General features: G+C 43.7%; 1 protein-coding gene across 10 annotated transcripts in view; it reads left to right on the top strand.

Moving 5' to 3' along the window:
• The window catches only part of DTNA (dystrobrevin alpha), a 567,561-nt gene that overhangs the window by 539,902 nt on the left and 7,651 nt on the right, over positions 1-20,008 (top strand). For 9 of the 10 annotated variants that reach the window (XM_030214003.1, XM_030214021.1, XM_030214069.1 and 6 more), the window contains 2 exons: positions 8,274-8,442; positions 11,258-11,390. In XM_030214003.1, coding sequence (XP_030069863.1) covers positions 8,274-8,442; positions 11,258-11,390 — 302 coding nt within the window. Of the gene's footprint in view, positions 1-8,273; positions 8,443-11,257; positions 11,397-20,008 lie in introns of those variants that run through there. The other variant, XM_030214078.1, reaches the window with a different exon arrangement.

Below are 20,008 nucleotides of genomic sequence, written 5' to 3' on the forward strand. Positions count from 1 at the left end.
TGTAAGCCACATTGAGCCTGCAAATAGGTGGGAAAATGGGGGATACAAATGTGCCAAATAACTAAATAAAACTACATGTGGTCACACTATGCAGTCACCATATGCTGTTACATAATATTGTCTCTCCTATAATGAGGCATAGCAGACTGTTTATGTTACCTATCTCTTCAAATGGAGGTCGTATTAACCACTTATCTTAGTACAGTTACATGATTAAATAGGTTTTTTGTTAGGTCAGTATAACGGCAGGAACGATATATTGCAACTGTTCATGTTTCCCATCAGTCTCTTTCTTTAATGTTTATTTATAATATATATTTAACACCAGTAGGTATAGTACATGCTTAAGTAATTGGTTTTCTCTTCAGCAGCTGGTTGTTCTTTAGGGTGGTGTTGCAGTCTTTTCTTGGGCTACGAAGGCAGTGATTGCTACTGGCTTCTAGACATAGACCAGTATACACAAGGCTATGTCAGGGCTCCAGCAGCACTGCCCAAGTCCAAGCCAGACTTCTTTCTTGATCCTTATGCGGACATTTCAGGTATGGATGTGCCTTGGATTGCTTATGAGCCTACTTGCTTACGTTGTTGCTGCACAGATTAACGCCATACCCTGACTAGACCTGCAAACCTCCGATTTAGGTTGTTTTGTGAGCATACTTTTGGTTCATGTGCGTATGTCTAGTAGCACTATAGAAATGATAAATAGTAGTAGTAGTAATATTTACTGCCCTACAAAACCTTCCTGAGTAAGTCAAATACCTACTTCGCAGACATAGACGCAAAAGATTGGATCATCTGGTTGATTGGCTGACGTGAGGATATTTCACAACACATGTAAGGATTGTTTGAATAACACATGGAATGCAGTCTCATACATTTGAAGCATGTGGCAGACATTGATACTAGGCCATTAGGTTTATGGAGAGAATACACTTTTAATTTTCACTTCCTTCTTTTGGATTAAGAAGAAAGGGAGCTTAAAAACCCTTAAGGGTCATGAACTTGCTTATTACAGTAGCATCAGGAGAGTCAAGAGACCCTAGGAAGCCTATTTTCCTGCCATTCCTCTTGGGCCAAGAGAACAATTCACTTTTGGACATTCTCAACCATAGGAGCCAACTTTTCACAATTATTGGGGGTGCTAAGCCCAATGGAAATAACCCCTCCCTGGACACATACAAGGAATTTTCTCAATATTGGGGGTGCTCAAGCACCCACAGCACCCACAAAGTCGGCTCCAATGTTCTCAACCTTGTTGTTACACTCCCATCGGGAGAGGCAAGGGAGCCTGTGAATCCTTATTTTCCCCTGGGAACAGACTACCACTTTAGGTTATTTATATGAATACATGCGTTGATACTTCCAAGTTATTGAATTCCAACTTGCCACTTACTCTTATTTACATACAAAGTGGTTTAACTTGAAATATTAAACTGTTGTGTTTTTCATTTGTATCAGAGTGTTGTCGCTCTATTGCTGTGTTTCCCACAGGCCTGCTCATAGGTTCTCTCTCCAGGGCGATGCATTGACACTTAGTTTCAATGGCAGGCTTCTCCAATAGGCCATCCATTTGCTTCAGTGCACGGCAGGGTTACACAAGGCAGTCTTTACATCATTCCCTCCTGACGTTAGGAAGAGAGGGAAAGAAATCAGGGCACAGTGCTAAGAACAGGATCTGTGAATAGCAACGAGATTCGTATGGTAGACCAGGTGCCAAGGGACCCGATTTTCTGTGAATAGCAAAGAGTTTCTTGTGGTAGACAGGGTCCCAAGGGACCCAATTTCAAGTCCCATTTCAACTATTAAGAGGAATTTGCTGAACAGAAAGGTCGGCAGGAGTAACAGATTTCCCACCACCAACAATAGCACAGTTTATGTAAGGCAGCCCATAACTTCCATGATCATACTGCCATCGTACAACTAGCCATCGGGCTCGCTAGTCTCTTATATCCTAACTGCATCTAAAAGTACAGCTTTGTTACATAACACCTGCACCTGAATTTCAATGCTTCAGTTGCCTCGGACTTGCAGGTTTTTATATAGATTAACAGTACTGGGAGGTGCACTGCTTCAATAGCTTTGGGCTGGCAGGTTTCTTGTAGATTAACAATATTTGAATATTCACTGATTCAACAGCCTGAGATGCAGGTTGCTTATATCCTGATAACCTTGGGTTTGCAGGTCTTTCTAATATGCTCTGTTCTTCTATGGTCTTAGAGCTTGCAAATCTCCAATATCATAACTGCACCTATTTCACTGGTTCAATAGCCTTGGGCTTGCAGGCTCTTGTATATATTACCAGTACTTGAAATTTCAGTGCTTCACTAGCCTCGGGCTGGCAGTTTTCTTATAGATTAACAGTAATTGAATGCTCACTGCTTCAACAGCCTTCGAACGCAGGTTGCTCATATACTAACCACACTGTTTAAATAACCTAGTTCTCACAGGTTTTATCATATACTAAGTGCTTCAATTGCCTTCGGTCTTGCATAGTTCTGATACACTAACTTCACCCAGATAAACACCGCTTCAATAGCCTTCGATCTTGCACGCACACCGCTTCAAGAACTGCAAGCTTTTATGTAGACTAATTACACCTGAATATACACTACATCAACAGCCTTCAATCGTCACAGGTTTCTTATGAGGATGTGCATCGCTTCCATATTCTTCAGGCTTCCTGGTCTCTTATATACCACCTACAGCCGTACAGCTTCAGTAGCCTTCGGGCTTGCAGGTTGCATATATACCACCTGTAGCCAAATGTGGGCAGCCTTCAATAGACCAGGCTTTTAGATTTATTGTATACCACATGCATGCGAGGGTACACTGCTTTATGGACTTTGGCAGGAAAGTTTTATCATATTCTACCTGCACAAGGTGGTACATTGCTTAAGTACCCTTCGGGCTTGCGGTTTCTTCCTGTACAACGTGCACCCTAATATACACTGCTTTCGCTTGCAGTTTCTTATATACTAGCTACACCTGGATGCCTGCTACTTCTATAGCCTTTGATTTGCAGGTTTCTTACATACCACCTGCACCGAATTGTAGGTGGCTTCAATAGCCTCGGTCTTGTAGGTTGCTTATACCCTAACTGCACCTGGATGTACACATCATTGTCATTATCTGCATCAGAAGAGACACCGCATAATTCATCGCCTGCATCTTCATCTCCATATTTCGATCATCATCATGCTGGCCAATTACAGAAAAGGTGCAGCAGAAATCAGAATCATTGTCTGTAGTTTTCATTTTCATATGATGGCACGTTTGTTTGAATATCGACGTCACACTCCTGATAGTACAGGTTCAAAGCCCATAGGAAGTAGCCGTAGCATGTGAAGACCACCCCCACCCAGTACTGTGGAGGGTTCACCAAAGACAACCATGGCAGCAGCTCATGGCTGGGGTGGGTGGGGGGGTTCTCTGGTTCGCTTGCAAGTTTAAACTCCTGACAAAGTGTGCCCTCGGGATCAGGGGCCTATATAAACATGCACACACATATACCAATATAGCTCTGATATAGCGAGAGTTTCAGAGTTCTCTATGGACACATTATCCACGGCTATACAGTATGCACTTAACATAAAAAGACACCGTAACTGACCTTTTAAGTAGGTTACTGCTCCTTAGCTTCTGATTTTGCAAGTAGATGAGTTGAGGACGTAGTATTGTTCATTTGTTCCTTAAGGATATAATAGCTCAGGACTTTGCGAGTACTCGAGTAAGGATATAGTACACGAAGCTGCCCCTTCAGTGGGATTACAGCTTGGACAGGAGATAAGGAATGGCCGCATGTAAGAGTAGTTGGGTCACATGCTAGCAGTAACCTGGGTGATGTCAATAGCAAGGGCAGTCCCTCTCTTATACGGAGGGGCACCAGTGCCAGCAGCAAATGAAAGTCGACAGTGCCTACCTCAGACTTTTACAGGATGAGGAGGCTGAAGGCATCAAGAGAGAGAATCAACGCTTAAAAGGGTGTGTGCTTTTACGGCAACCCCTCATAAAGGATGTGATGGTAGTGTCTCAGCATGTCAAAGGTATATGCCTCAGGTAGAGCAGAAAAGGTGCCTCATGAGTATGGTGGAACTCGGTGGAGCTGTGTGACTCAGGAGGTTAGGCACTGACCAAAAATTCTCTCTCTCTATATATATATACAGTGGGGGAAATAAGTATTTGATCCCTTGCTGATTTTGTAAGTTTGCCCACTGACAAAGACATGAGCAGCCCATAATTGAAGGGTAGGTTATTGGTAACAGTGAGAGATAGCACATCACAAATTAAATCCGGAAAATCACATTGTGGAAAGTATATGAATTTATTTGCATTCTGCAGAGGGAAATAAGTATTTAATCCCTCTGGCAAACAAGACCTAATACTTGGTGGCAAAACCCTTGTTGGCAAGCACAGCGGTCAGACGTCTTCTGTAGTTGATGATGAGGTTTGCACACATGTCAGGAGGAATTTTGGTCCACTTCTCTTTGCAGATCATCTCTAAATCATTAAGAGTTCTGGGCTGTCGCTTGGCAACTCGCAGCTTCAGCTCCCTCCATAAGTTTTCAATGGGATTAAGGTCTGGTGACTGGCTAGGCCACTCCATGACCCTAATGTGCTTCTTCCTGAGCCACTCCTTTGTTGCCTTGGCTGTATGTTTTGGGTCATTGTCGTGCTGGAAGACCCAGCCACGACCCATTTTTAAGGCCCTGGCGGAGGGAAGGAGGTTGTCACTCAGAATTGTACGGTACATGGCCCCATCCATTCTCCCATTGATGCGGTGAAGTAGTCCTGTGCCCTTAGCAGAGAAACACCCCCCAAAACATAACATTTCCACCTCCATGCTTGACAGTGGGGACGGTGTTCTTTGGGTCATAGGCAGCATTTCTCTTCCTCCAAACACGGCGAGTTGAGTTCATGCCAAAGAGCTCAATTTTTGTCTCATCTGACCACAGCACCTTCTCCCAATCACTCTCGGCATCATCCAGGTGTTCACTGGCAAACTTCAGACGGGCCGTCACATGTGCCTTCCGGAGCAGGGGGACCTTGCGGGCACTGCAGGATTGCAATCCGTTATGTCGTAATGTGTTACCAATGGTTTTCGTGGTGACAGTGGTCCCAGCTGCCTTGAGATCATTGACAAGTTCCCCCCTTGTAGTTGTAGGCTGATTTCTAACCTTCCTCATGATCAAGGATACCCCACGAGGTGAGATTTTGCGTGGAGCCCCAGATCTTTGTCGATTGACAGTCATTTTGTACTTCTTCCATTTTCTTACTATGGCACCAACAGTTGTCTCCTTCTCGCCCAGCGTCTTACTGATGGTTTTGTAGCCCATTCCAGCCTTGTGCAGGTGTATGATCTTGTCCCTGACATCCTTAGACAGCTCCTTGCTCTTGGCCATTTTGTAGAGGTTAGAGTCTGACTGATTCACTGAGTCTGTGGACAGGTGTCTTTCATACAGGTGACCATTGCCGACAGCTGTCTGTCATGCAGGTAACGAGTTGATTTGGAGCATCTACCTGGTCTGTAGGGGCCAGATCTCTTACTGGTTGGTGGGGGATCAAATACTTATTTCCCTCTGCAGAATGCAAATAAATTCATATACTTTCCACAATGTGATTTTCCGGATTTAATTTGTGATGTGCTATCTCTCACTGTTACCAATAACCTACCCTTCAATTATGGGCTGCTCATGTCTTTGTCAGTGGGCAAACTTACAAAATCAGCAAGGGATCAAATACTTATTTCCCCCACTGTATATGCGTGTGTGTGTGTGTGTGTGTGTGTGTATATATATAGATATATATATATATACACACACACACTTTATTGGTAGATATTGTTAATTGCATATTTGCACAATACTGTAAAGGTCTTTACATATCTAAGTAATAGAATGCTACAGCCATAATAAATTCCACTCTTCTTCTCGAATAATTTGTCAGGTGTGGGTATATAGAATGTGTGATGTGATGAAAGGATAGTGCTAAGGAACCACTAACCCTGTTTGAGGTTCATTGAATATCACTTTGTAGATAATTGTCTATAGATGGAGGAGACGGGGTTCTGCCATACCGATAGGATGGAGGAGCGAAGAGTGGGGGTGGAGAGATTGTTAGAGCTGGGTACAACGAGTGGAAACATTTGGTGATGGATGGAGCTGAGTAGCTGTTGGGGGCAGGAGGGCTGGTAGCAAAGTGACCTGTCCTTGTTGGGTGCAGGAAAGGGTGGAATGACAAAGTAAGACTGAAGGGGAGAGAGAGAAGCCTGCAGGGTTTTGGAGACAAGGGGAAAAATCCTTGAAGGTGAGTGGGTGAATTTGAAGGAGACAGGGCAGATTGGTGGGGAGAAAAATGATTTTCGATACTGAATTTTTTTTTTTTTTTTAATTATTTAAATTTTCCAATATATCACCACATAAAGTGAATATGCAATCGGCATTATTTAACATTAGGAAACAAAAATGATAAGTATATATCTTTACAGCCCATTTGTCCACAAGTTAAAGAAATTTGATTCCAAGATTAAGGAAATTAAAAAAGAAAAAAGATACAAAAATTAATAATCAATAGATGCTTCCTCTGGTTCAGACCCCAGCCTGCTAAATTAGGGAAGGTTTACTATATTCACATCAACTCTTGCATCAATAAACTCTTTCAGCTGTTTTGGATCTACAAACTGAAAATGTTTACCCTCAAGCACCACATTACAAAAACAAGGAAATCGCAAAACAAAATTTGCTCCCAATGCCACCACCCTGGGGTGAAGTTCCAAAAAGGCCCTTCGTCTCATCTGTGTAGGCCGTGAGAGATCTGGAAAGATAAGGACCTTTGAGCCCAAAAACAGATTTTCTAAGTGTCTCAATGAAGCCGTAGTACGGCATTCCTATCAGGCTCCAACGCGAAAGTGGCAAGCAGAGTTAACCTCTGAGTAACTATTTCTAATGAGCTTTCTAGGAATGAGGTAAGATTCATTCCCTCCCGATACTGAATTCTGAGTGGATTTGTAACATCATATTTTGAAACACTGCTGAGTACTATTCTGTAAAACAATGGTAACTCTTCCAGTGGTACTTCACCCTCCCCTTTATCACCACAAGCAGAAGGATATCAATATAAACATACCAAAATAAAACTGGAAAAAGAACAGTGGGTAGAGAGACGATGTATTCTCACAGAGAGGGCTGCAAGGCTTGGCACAGGTTTTGCAAGTCACTTTTCTTTGGCCAGTTCTCCCAGAATGTCTCCCTGAGTTTCCTTTGAAAATACACCAGCGCGTACACTGCGAACAGACTTGTACAGCTGCAAAGAACACAGCTGAAAGTATTGTGATTTCAGAATGAAAATCAATGGAATTTCTCAGCAGCAGAACAGCTCACATTCAGGGCACAGTTTTCAAATGGCTGTTTTACATGGGTAAATATATGAGTCTACCCATGTGAAATCTTTTGAAAATGAACCTCCAAATGGGACAACTCAGCTTCTGGAAACTAAGGTACAGGGACAATTTACTGGCCCACTATGGATATGTTATAACAATACAGCTGATTGTCGTGTAAAAGCCTGTGGCACCTAATTCACAAAATTCATAGTCTGTATAGCAGGAAATAGTTTATTTATTGCCAGGTTTGTAGTGATGTAGTTCATACCTGAGTATAACCCAATGCCAGTATGGTAGAGTGCTACTCTGGGCACCGCAGTCTCAACACTCACATCAACCAAGAAAGAAACTATCCTGAAAAAGACTAGTCTTTGCTATGTAGACAGAAGGAACTGTATTAACACAAGAAAAAAAATGTTGGCCTCACCCATAGCGAAACAATTGCTTAGTTATTTGAGATGAAAGAAATCATGTCCAGCTTTCTAATTGAGAGCGCTCTCTAAATGCAGATTCAGAGGGGAAAGGGGGAAGATATCTTGTACATCTTTTATTGGTTCTGGTTCAGTGGAGAAAAGCCCTAGATGATCCCAAATCTGGTGGTCAGCAAAGAATTGCAAGATTTGCACATGTCCCTAGCATGCAGTTATGCTGTCAAAGCCACCTGTCTCTCTGCTGAATATTTATTTAATATATTTTTGAATTTATTAAATGTTGTAGCTATACTTCTGCTAGCAAAGCAGTATTTGCAACATATCATGGAGTATTTCGTATGGAAGCAGGATGCAGGAAGGGTGTGTCTTGGCCCTTCCTTATTACATCTTAGCAGTGTTAAACTTTGCATCCCGATGAGGACTGAAGGCTGCACTGCATCTTTGTGTTCTATTTTGTTCCACAGAAGTGGGAAGTGAGACAGAAAGCAACATGGACTCCGAGTTTGGACGGACTCATTTCGATGATCTCGTTCCATCTCCAACCTCTGAGAAGGCTTTCCTTGCACAGATCCATGCCAGAAAACCTGGGTACAATCACAGTACAGCTGCCACTGGCACTATTCGGAGTGCCATGTAGGTATTTTTTCACTGCTAATATGCCTAATACACTGTCAGAGTTAACTGCCTTTTACTCACTTCCTACTGTCACCCCGCTCAACCCTCCTGGCCTTCTTAGGTAAGGCCCTCACAGCAGTGGCATTCCTAGGGGGTGCTGACACCCGGGTGCAGCGACACCCACCCCCCCCCCCCCGGGTGCACGCCGCTGGGGGGGGGGTGCCGCACGCGCCTGTCCTCCGTTCGTTCCATGCTTCTTCTCTGCCCCCAGCGGCGTGCACCCGGAGCAGACCGGACCAGACCCCCCCCCCCCCCCTAGGAATGCCACTGCCTCACAGGCTTCCTAATTTAGTGCAATGTTAATCAGCTCATGACTTTCACCGGATAATGCATAAAACTCAAATATGGTTCCTGGAGTCCTGGCTAGTATTCTAGGAGAAGAAAAATCTTTGCTACATTTGAATTGGAAAATCCCATAACTTTAGTTCTCTGTTACGGTAGCATTGGGCCAGATTCTATATAAGGTGCCTAAAAAAATCCACGCGGTAAACATTTCTGCCTAAGCGTATTCTATAAGCTGCAGCTAGATTTAGGCACGGTATAAAGAATACGCTTTGTTGATATCCCAGTACCTAAAACAACACGCCTCCATTTACACCAATGAAAACGTGGTATAAATCCCCGTGCGTAGATTTACATGCACTGGGCTATATTCTATAACTACCCGCATAAATTTTGGAACACCCATGAAATGCCCATTTCTCTGCCCCTTTTGAACTGCGCATGTTAGAATTTAGGCGCAGTTCATTACAGAATATGCTTAGCAAGTTGTTTGCGTAAATTCTAATTATTGCCAATTAGTGCTCATTATTGCTTGTTCTGTTATGCACACTGATTAGCTTGTTTTACTAAGGTGCGCTGAAAAATGGCCTGCCCTAGTATAGGCGTGTGTATTGGACCCACACAATCCATTTTTCAGTGCGCCTGTAAAAAAAAGGCCCTTTTTTTGTTTTTTTGAACAAAAATGGGCATGCGGCAAAATAAAAATTTGCACGCGTCCATTTTGGGTCTGAGGCCTGACCGCCACCCATTGACTTAGTGGTAAAGTCTCTCGCGTTAACCGGGCGGTAATCGTCAGTGCACGTACACTGCCGATTAGCAACCGTTTAGCGGCGCGCATTGGAAAATAAAAAACATTTTCCGGCGCTCGTATCGGACATGCAAAAAAAATGTAGTTACTGCCCGGGCCACACGGTAGTTCCAAATTGGTGCACATTGGATGTGTGTAGGCACCTATGCGGCTTAGTAAAAGGGCCCCTAAGCCAATTAAGTTACGTGAATTGTTATATGCCTGGATGTCAGCGTGATCTCTAGGCGCGCTATGTGGAATCCAGCAGATTATGCCAAAATCAGAGTGGTAGTATGCCAGATTAAAACCTTAGATATTTATTTAGGTAAAGACCGCTCAGGTTGATATAATTAGAGAGCTACCATTGAATGGGATTAATTGTGATAGATTTTGAGACTATTTCTGTATGAGTGTGAGAAGGATGGAGACAGGAATAACATTTAAAATGCTGCACAAACAGCAAGGTAAAAATTAAAGGTGTGTTATTTAATAGAAAGTGAGTGACTGGCTGGCATTTGTTTGTGACTGGCTCAACAATGTGCACTAGTCCTATTGGTTTCATCTTACTGCTGCACTACACAACGCAGTGAAAGTAAAACAGTAAATTGAAGCAGAAGTGCAAATATTCAACATCGTTAAAATTTTAATAGAATTATGGGAGATAATTTTGTAACCCGACTTCCAAGTTGGGCCATGGAGGATAAATATATCGATTGAACAGCTGCAAGATAAGTGATTCCTGCACATTTACTATTTGGAGTGTTAGGTATCACGTTATTAAAGTTTGGGAGGTTTTTTCAGCCCGTGATGATTAGATAGAACTCCCTTAAGTTTGGATTCAAACAAAAGAGTATCTGTCCATATTTGAGGCTTTTTCCTCCCATATATATACCACAGTAGTAGTACGGTTAGAGTATATGTATGCAGATTTGATGGTTGGATAATTTTGTAAGGCAGTTTTTCATGCGTGAAAGGACTTTCATAAAATTACCCCGGGGTTATACACTTAAAAGCATGTGCAGTTTGAAGAAGGCATGTAGACATGTTCTGGGTGGAGTACGGGCAGAATCACGATTTACATGGATTGTTTATAAAATATGCATGTACAACATATGCTGACTCGATGCCTGCTCCTGAGCAAGTGTAATGTCTGTGGCTTCAGTCCTGGACTAATTTCTGTTACTCTACCCCTACTATTTTAAAATAGATTAAAAATAGGAGTCTAGTTGGCCTTCACACATAGGCGACCTGTTACAATATTACTGTCATAAAGAACATTAATTTGTGATTTGAACGTTTTGAAAATGGAAGGGTGATGCTTGTAGCACTTATGACGTTCACCTTCATCTGTGGAGCAGCAACGCCTCAAAAGGTATGTTAATGGGTAACTGTGAAACTGTAAACAAATTACAGGCATTGCTGTGACACAGACCTAAGCTGTGTCTACTGCCTTCACATGTAAATTAAAAATAGTGCAAGAGAGCAAAAACTAAAAACAGTGAAAGGTGTCAGTTAACTGTTATAAAAAAAGGAGCATTTGGTTATCTAGACCACAAATCTTTTTCAGTTTATACTAACCCCCCCCCCCCTCAAGTGGTATAAAGGAGTGGACTTGACATGGGCCACCTCTTCACTATTTTGCTTTGAGCACATGGCCTCCCCCCCAGATTTCTCCCATGCTTCTCTACCTTATTTTGGTCTCAGTGTTACGGATGATGGCGACTCCTATGGAAGAACAGATGATGAAACGTATGAAAACGAATCTGTTCGCCAGTTGGAGAATGAGCTTAAGATGGAAGAATATTTGAAACAAAAACTACAGGATGAAGCCTACCAGGTATAAGTGTGCAGCAAGCTCCTGGGATTTGGTGAGGGTGGGACTATGTAACTGTTCAGGGGATGGCCTATGGTATTCTCTTTTGCTTTGTAGCACTCTGCTCACAGATAAATAGCAAGGAAGTTGTTTCTTTCTGCATCATCCTAGGTAGTGGGATGATATGTTATTTTATTATCTCACATGATTCAGGGTCTTGGAACTGACTAGTACATGTTCAGTAGAAGGAAAGGGGACATGTGTATGCCCTCCTACTCTAGCTGAAATAATATTTAAGCATCTCTCTGACCTCATGTGCAACTTTCTTTAAATTAGTCACCGTATTTTCTAACTCCTCTTACTCTCTTATCGATCTATATGTTGCATCTTTGCTTATACCCTACGCTGTCAATTAAAATGTTCTATTATATATTGTGTTGGCATTGTAAGTAGTATACTATGCCATACTTTGTATTGTTATTAGAATATTTTTATTGTTGTAACTGTCTGTTGCTCATGTTTGATTTATTCTTACAGTACACCGCTTTGAGTGAATTCCTTCAAAAAGGCAGTAAATAAATCCTAATAATAAAAGGGGGGGGGGGGTCTTTTACTAAAGATTACCACATACTATCTGCCAGAGGACCCATTACATTCCTATGAGCGGTAAATAAAGAAAGAAAGAAAATAAATTTAGTTTACACCTTTTTCAGTAGAAGCTCAAGGCAAGTTACATTCAGGTACACTGGGTATTTCCCTGTCCCTAGGGCATACAGTCTAAATTTCTTCCTTAAACAGTGGAGGGTTAAGTGACTTCTCCAAGATCACAAGGAGTTGCTGTGCACTTGTTCACCAAGAAGACCAACAGATGTGCCAAGCATGGAGTGGGAAATCATAGCCGCTCCTCTAATTCCCACCCCCCCCCCCCCGAAAAAAAGAGACATAAGGGATGTACCGTGTTTCCCCGAAAATAAGACACTGTCTTATATTAAATTTTGCTCCCCAAGACCTGCTAGGTCTTATTTTTAGGGGAGGCCTTATTTTTCGGGGAAACATTGGGTCGCCCCCCCCCCCCCCCCCCACCTGAGATCGCCGGCTCCCCCCGCCCTCAGTCGCTCCCAGAACTAACCTCTTAAACGCTTCCTTTCACCATTCATCTTCGCACTCGCCGCAAGCAGCAGGGCAGGCCACTCCTTCCTTCCGTGTCCCGCCCTCGCCTGACGTAACGTAACGTCAGGCGAGGGCGGGACACGGAAGGAAGGAGTGGCCAGCCCTGCTGCTTGCGGCGAGTGCGAAGGTGAAAGGAAGCGTTTAAGAGGTTAGTTTCGGGAGCGATTGAGGGAGGAGGGAGCCGCCAATCGAGGGGGGGGAGCCGGCGATCTCGGGTGGGGGGTGACCCCGATGTTTCCCCGAAAAATAAGGCCTCCCCTGCTAGGTCTTATTTTCGGGGGAGGCCTTATATTTTCAAATTGCAGCAAGGCCTCTACTAGGTCTTACTTTCGGAGGATGTCCTATTTTCGGGGAAACATGGTATCAGACAATCCAGTGATTTAATTGGCAGAGTGCCCCCAGTGTCAGAAAATAGGACTTAAGAATCATGGTGTGCCATCAGTTTTTCACAAACATCCAGTCATAGTGTCGTTCCTGGTGCTGGAGAAGGAATTTTCTTGTTGATGACTATGTCGTCTCTAGTTCTTGTAGCTATGGATATTTTTTTTGCATTTAGGTATGGCAAGTTTCCTGCCCTGACATTTTTCCATTGAAAACTCTGAAGGTTTTTGCTTCAGCTAACATATGTTCTGCTGACACCATCAGGTTGTACCTGGCATCTACCCGTTAATTTTACCACCAGTGAATGGTGCTGTGTAACGTTAATAATGTCTGTCCAAGCGTGTAGGGTCCCAAACAGCAAACTGTGCTCTAGTGATTACTTTTCAAGTGTGTCCTTGCTCCATTGATAGCACCTGTTGCCAAGGGTCTGTCCATTTGTGTTTCTGTCCATCAGTCCATACAAGGTAGAGTTTCAATTTCAGAAGTGCATGTAGGTTTGGTAAAGACAAGGGGACAGATACGTGTAGTAGTAGTGCTAGAGGAATTCCTAAATACCACTGGTAAAAGAGAAGCACCTGTGGGGTGAGAGAGAGGACAGAAGAGATAAAAAGGGGAATAGTGGAGAGGAGAGTGAGAGAGGCAGTGAGAATAAAAGAGGGAAGGGGCGAACAGGAAAACAACATGGAATGGAGAGTGCAGGAGCAGCAAAAGGAGGCGAAGTGGGGAAGAAGGGAAGAGAAAATTGAGTGAAGAGTGCAAGGGGGAAAGAGTATGACTCCAAGATTCTCCCCCCACATACAAACACATAAATCACTCCCTCAGACACATACACCCACATATACATTTCCCCACAAAAGACATACCCAACAGATGCATGCACACATACCTCACAGACACAACCAGCTCACACACACAAATAGCCCACTCAAATAAAAATCCTAACTGCCTTCCCCCACCACCACCCAAAACCACACACTCCATCATGCTACTGAGCCTTATTCCTCTACTTCCTTCCCCACCAAGTCCTAAATGCAGACATGCCGGAAATGAAAAGTGGAAAAACGTCATTGTGTCATATTATAAGAGTGCACGTTCCTCTTTATTTTATTTTTTTACTTTATTTATATAATTTTGAAATAAACTTACAAGCATAACACCGGAAAAGGAAAATTAGAAAAGAACCAATGTGAAACACAATTAAGAAATACATTTTTTTAAAAAGAAAAATGCCCATTTCTCATCGCTAAAGTTCACAATATTGGGAGAATAAATAAATATTTTTAAAAATCTAAGCAAATTAAATACTGAAAACCAAAATGGCTAGTCATGCATATCTCATACATAGACAATCAAGAGGGAGCAGCAATATCAATGCTGGGGGGGAGGGGGTGGGGACTGTGCTGGGAAGGCAAAGAAAACATCACTCAAGCACAAAAAAAATTGTAGCAGGTCAAAAAAAACATACGTTTCTAGAATTCACCTAACATTTTCAGGGAAACGTCAGTACAAAATTGCTCTCTCTTTTTTGAGTAGTCCTTGCCACATCAGGAAATACCATCAATGTCATTTTACAAAATAAAGCTTGCTTATAATTAAAACAGAGTTTCAGGACCAGATCATGATCAATTAAAAAGCAAACATCACAGTCAGTATCCAAAGAAACTTCTTCCCTAGAGAATTCAAGATAGTCGTGCAAGCCGTCTGAAGAAAGTCATGAAGATCCAGCAGTGCAGTAATACTGGGCTCTCTCTTAGAAGATGGAATATAGTAAGTCAGAACCTGAGGGATTACAGAAACGAAAATTTTCTCAGCTCTGTGGCTGCTCCCAGCTGTTAACCCAGGAACAGTAATATTTTCACGAAAATCAATAAAGATAAAAAAAAGAAGATGGAATATAGTAAACATAGAGTACAGGAAGCAATAACTCAGAAACTAATTTCAAAAATATACCATGAAAACAGGGCAACCAATCTGCAAACTCCAAAATTGGAAACACAAAAGAGCAGATCGACAAGAGAGAAATATTAATTTATTAAATTACAAAAATATTCTGAATATTTTAGTTATTTAATAAATTAATATTTCTCTCTTATCGACCTGCTCTTTTGTGTTTCCAAAAATATACCATGTACATTTTAAACATTTCTCTAGGAAAGAGAACAGGCATTTTGGGGAAATTTGTGAATCTGAGATTCCTCTTTCTGGATGTATTGTACAAAGATTTCAGATTTTCTGTGAATAGCCAAATTATCTTCATCAGCATCGACTCTTCTTGTTGCAGTTATGAATTTTTAACTGCACTGTTTGTAATCTCAGCTTGCAAGCAGAAATATCTGCCACCTGACAAGCTCATAAGCTTGGAAGTTTGAACAGTGATATATTTAAATTGCCCACTTACAGCCTTATCCAAACAGTCAATAGCCAACTACATCACCTCAAGGGTGATTATCTTGCTTCTCCAGTTGAAACTCCACCAAACTGTCAGCAGTAAAGATAGTGAGAATAGCCTCAGCTTCATCAGAATCCATCAATGCAACCATAGAGCCAGTTGAAAGAAGGCTAGACACTGTTGCTGCTAAAACAAAAGCTGCCAAATCTCCCAAAAGCATCTTTGGATCAGTGTCATCAGCCACCTCCATCCCTGGACCTCAAGCAACTCCACCGCAGCCACTTTGGGACTGGGAGAGCGTCTTCTTTCTTCAAGGCTAAGGATGGCTTCTGCTGCCAAGGAAAGACATTGGGTTCCCTCTCACCAGTGGCTGTCCTCCCGAATCAATACCCTGTCAACTAACGGAATCCATCAGGCCCTTTGGAGGTGACACAGTCCCTGCTTTTCCTCTTACCCATACCACAGAGAACAAATGCAAAGCACAATCCGCAGGTAACATGGAACCACTAGGCATCTGCTGTCTTGGTCTGCCCCCTTTAAGTGTGCATTTTCCAACCTGAGTGGTACTATTAAAAGTTTGCACTTCTATAGACCTGCATTCGATGGCAAAGCCTGGGCCAGGTCAATAAGGCCGTTTAACAAGGAAATAAGAATTTCAAGATGCATGCACTTTGCAGAGGTGAGTATACTTTTTCCCTTCATCTCTGATACTGATCCTTCTGTTGCAGCTTTTTTCTTATCTGCCTTTTTATGTTTCCCCCTTTCAGCCCTGTGTCTCTCTCTACATCATATGCTTACTTCTTTGGTCCTCCCATTTCGCCCTGTGCCTCTCATTCCCATTTTCAGCCACCTTGTAGTTCCCCATTTCTACCCTCTGTAGTCATACCCTAATCAGCCTCATCTACTTCTGCCCCTCATCCCCTCAAAAACCCTATTCCTTCTCTGCCATTCGTTCCCACCAGCTCCAGACTCTTTCTTACATCTTGCTACCTTATCCAGGCTTCCATTCCTTTTTATTCTTCCAATTCCACTATCTGTCTCTCTCTCTCTCATCTCCTTCCTCTCCCTTTTCTTTGTCTCTCACCTTCACAGTCCCCTGCCTCTATGTCCCCTTTCCCCAGCATTCATTGCCTCACCTGTTCCTCATCCCTAGCATCCACTCCCCCATCTCTTGCCATTCTTCTCCAGCATCTACCCACCTACCTCCTCCTCCAATATTCATTTGCCCAGCCTTTCCTACTTACCCCAGCATCCATCCCTCTGCTCCTCCAGCTCCATCTTCCACTGCATATGCCCTTGCTTTGACCATGCCACACTCTGTCCTCTTTTCTCAGTCCCCAGCATCATCTCCCTTCTCCGATTACCATCTGCCACCATCTTCCTTCTCCCAGCTCCAGAATCAGATCCTTCTCCCAAAATACCCTTCTCGCAAGTCTTGAGCCCCTGTGTCAGCCTTTTGCCCTTTTCTCAGCATCAGTTTCTTTCTCCCAATTCAACCCCCAGCCCCAGCATCAATTGCCAGCTCCCTTTTCCCAACCCCCCAGCTCCTTTCTCCCAATGTCCTGCCTCAGCATTAGCCCCCAGCCCGCTCCTCCAAATCCCAGCAACCTTCTCCCAATCCCCAGCTCCTTTCTCCCCATGTTATGTCACCACCCCTCAGCTTCCTCCTACCTGCCTCCCCCAATTGTGCTGCAACCTGCTCCTCTTCCTCGGCTGCTCAGCAAGTACATCAGTAAGGCAGCCAAGGAAAGAGGAGCAGCACAGCTGTGGGGAGGGGGAAGAAAATGGTCTCACAGCTGTGGAGGAGTGATCCACTGAGACAGGCTTTTGTTGCCCCTAAATTTGGGTGCTCTGACTGAGCCAGTTCCACACTGGCTCGCCTCTTAAACTGGCCCTGGTCTCCCTATTCCCTTCTCCCTACTGTCCAACATCTTTCCTTTCCCACCCCAAATGGTCCAGTTTCTTTCTTCTTCTTCCTCCCCTTTCCCACATGCACCAGCATATAGCCCTTTTTTTCCTCTCCCTTCCCGTCCAGCATTGTCCCTTCTACCTCACACGGTCTGCCTGCCCGCCTCCTCAAACCTGCAGCTCCCTTCCACCACTGTGGTTCTGTGCTCTAAAAGAAAAATCAGATAGAGCTGCTGGGACAGAGCATCATGCTTCATTGCTCATGGTAACCTCTTGCCACAGATATTAAGAGGCACCAGAGCTGGAACAAACTTTATTCACAAGCAATCATGGAAGCAGTGGTGTAGCCAGACCTGGTATTTTGGATGGCCCAGTGTTAACTTGGGTGGGCTCTTCCACCCTCCTCCCCCCCCCCCCCCCCCAGTAGATATACAAAGTACAAGATTCTTTTTAACCTTCCCCTCAGCCTCCCCCCACCCGCAGACCAGTAGCTGCCCTCTCTGTAAAACCCCTGTCCCTCCCTGGTGTACCTCAGTGGTGAGCACAGGAGCTCATTTTCGCTGCTTGCACAGCCCAACAGGCTTTCCCTCTGCCATGTCCCACCAGTGAGGAAACAGGAAGTGGCATCAGCAAGGATTGGACACAGTGGAGGGAAAGCCTGTGAGGCTATGCAGGCAGGCCATGAGTTGCCAGAGATGCCGCTGAGGTACACCAGGGAGGGGCAGATACAGGGCTGGCAGAGTAGAGGGTGAGAGGAGAGTCAGGCACCGCCGCTGAGTGGGCCTGTGCGCACCCGTAGCTACGCCCACCGCACTGAAGACTCATATCATAGTGCAAGTGAGCTCTCATGGACTGATTTAAGTAGCTTGACCGTAAACCTCTTGTTGAGGAAAGCAGGCTGAGCCTTTCCTGATTTTACCCCCAGTGTATGCAGAGACATGTGCTCCTGTTTTTCTTAGGGAAATAAGAACTACATGAGATGGAGCAAAGTAGTCACTCTTTTAATAAATATTAAGGGCCAGTACAACTTGATGTTTAGCATGCAAAATTGCATATGCAAGTTCTAGAACAGTGCCAGCTACACGCGTAATTGTTAAATTAGCTGCTAATTGGTGTTAACAGCCAATAATTGCTGTTCATTGGCACTAGTTTGTAGTCATACATGTAACTGCCCTTGGTATTTTACAAATTGAGCGTACAAAATCCATAACGAGCAACTGCAAGGAGGGTGTGGACCTGGGAGGGGGAATGGGTGAGTCAAGTTATGTGCGCAGGTTCTAGAATACTAACAGTGACATGCCCACCTGACAGCAACTCGGCAGGAGCATTTGCACCAGCCACTGAGCTAGCGTAAGTTCTCCCACCTTAAGTTAAGTGTAACTGCAGACTTACATTAGTAATTCTAGTGCACATCATCCCATTACCTAACGTAGGGGGCCTTTTACAAAGGTGCACTGGCGTTTTTAGCTTGCAGTAAACTCTGAGACATCCATAATGGGCATCTTGGTGTTTACCACCAGCTGATTTTTACTGCAAGCTAAAAACATGCCTGGATTTGTAAAAGATCCCCTTAGAAAATTTCCCCGATACTGTACAGTGGCAACCACATTCTTAGCATAGGCCGCAAATGATCTTTTTGCATTAAAGTGATTGTTCTTAAATTGCTTGTGGAGTTGACTCATAACATTTTATGGTATAAAAAGCAGCAGAGAAATGGTCCAGTGGATGGATTCTGGGATTCTCTTCAGGAAATGTGCCAAAAAGGCATAAGTTTGACTCCCCTCTGTTAGTGAGTCTCTGTAACAGAAGCATAGTTAGAAGGCAATTTCTGGGTGGGCCAACAGGTTGGATGGGTGGGCACTAGAGAAAAACCTGCCACCTGATGCACCCATGCCCCACCCCTACCCCAATAACTTCAGTGAGGGTTGCAGGCCCCGTTGAGGGGAAGAGGGAGAAGTACAAGAGGCTGCACTCTTCATCTCCCATTGATCCACGGTCCCCTAACACACATATGCTTCCCCCAAATATTCTGTATCCATTGAAACCTCTGGTCCTCCCCCAATAGTGGATGCAGAGCAGAGCAGAGCTAGGACATTTCCTCATAAACTCACCATACAAAAATTTTTGTTATCTCAATTACAGGCATATTGTAAAGTAATACAAAGAACTATTTAAAAAAAAAGTCACTCAGAACATAGAGCAAATCTACCATGCTAGCACTAACATCCAAAACACAGATCCTATGATATTTTACTGCAGAATAATACATAGAAAATTCATGCTAACAGAATACCTTGGTCACCCACACAGAACACAAATGCCAAATAAAGAATAAGTGACTATAAACATAAATCAAAACCCCAAGAAGCCAGACCTTGCATGTAGTACAACTCCAGAGAAATAGAAGAGATGCACTTCTTACCCTGTGCAAAATGTAAAGATTGCACATGCCAGGGATGGTGTTAGAGAGGGCCCCCAAGCCTGCCGTAAGCTGAAGAAGGTGTGGCCTGGTAGTAATCTTTGCTGTCCCCTCCCAAATTTCTGCCCTGGGTCTTTTGTTGTCTGGTGATTTTAATTTTCAAATCATGTTGGTCCCAGCCTCTGGTTTCTGCTTCTTTCTGCCTTCTCTTAACTCGCTCGCCAGGGTCTCCGGTCCATTTGGCATTTCTTCTCTCTCCATGTCCACCTTCCATCTCTGTGTCTATTTTCCTCTATGTTCAGCATCTCCTTTTCTCTGTGTCCCTGTATTTCCCTGTCCAGGTTCTCCCTTCTCTTCCTCCCCCATGCCGATGTG

Source organism: Microcaecilia unicolor, chromosome 1, assembly GCF_901765095.1.
Source record: "Microcaecilia unicolor chromosome 1, aMicUni1.1, whole genome shotgun sequence".
NCBI classification, from domain to species: Eukaryota; Metazoa; Chordata; class Amphibia; order Gymnophiona; family Siphonopidae; genus Microcaecilia; species Microcaecilia unicolor.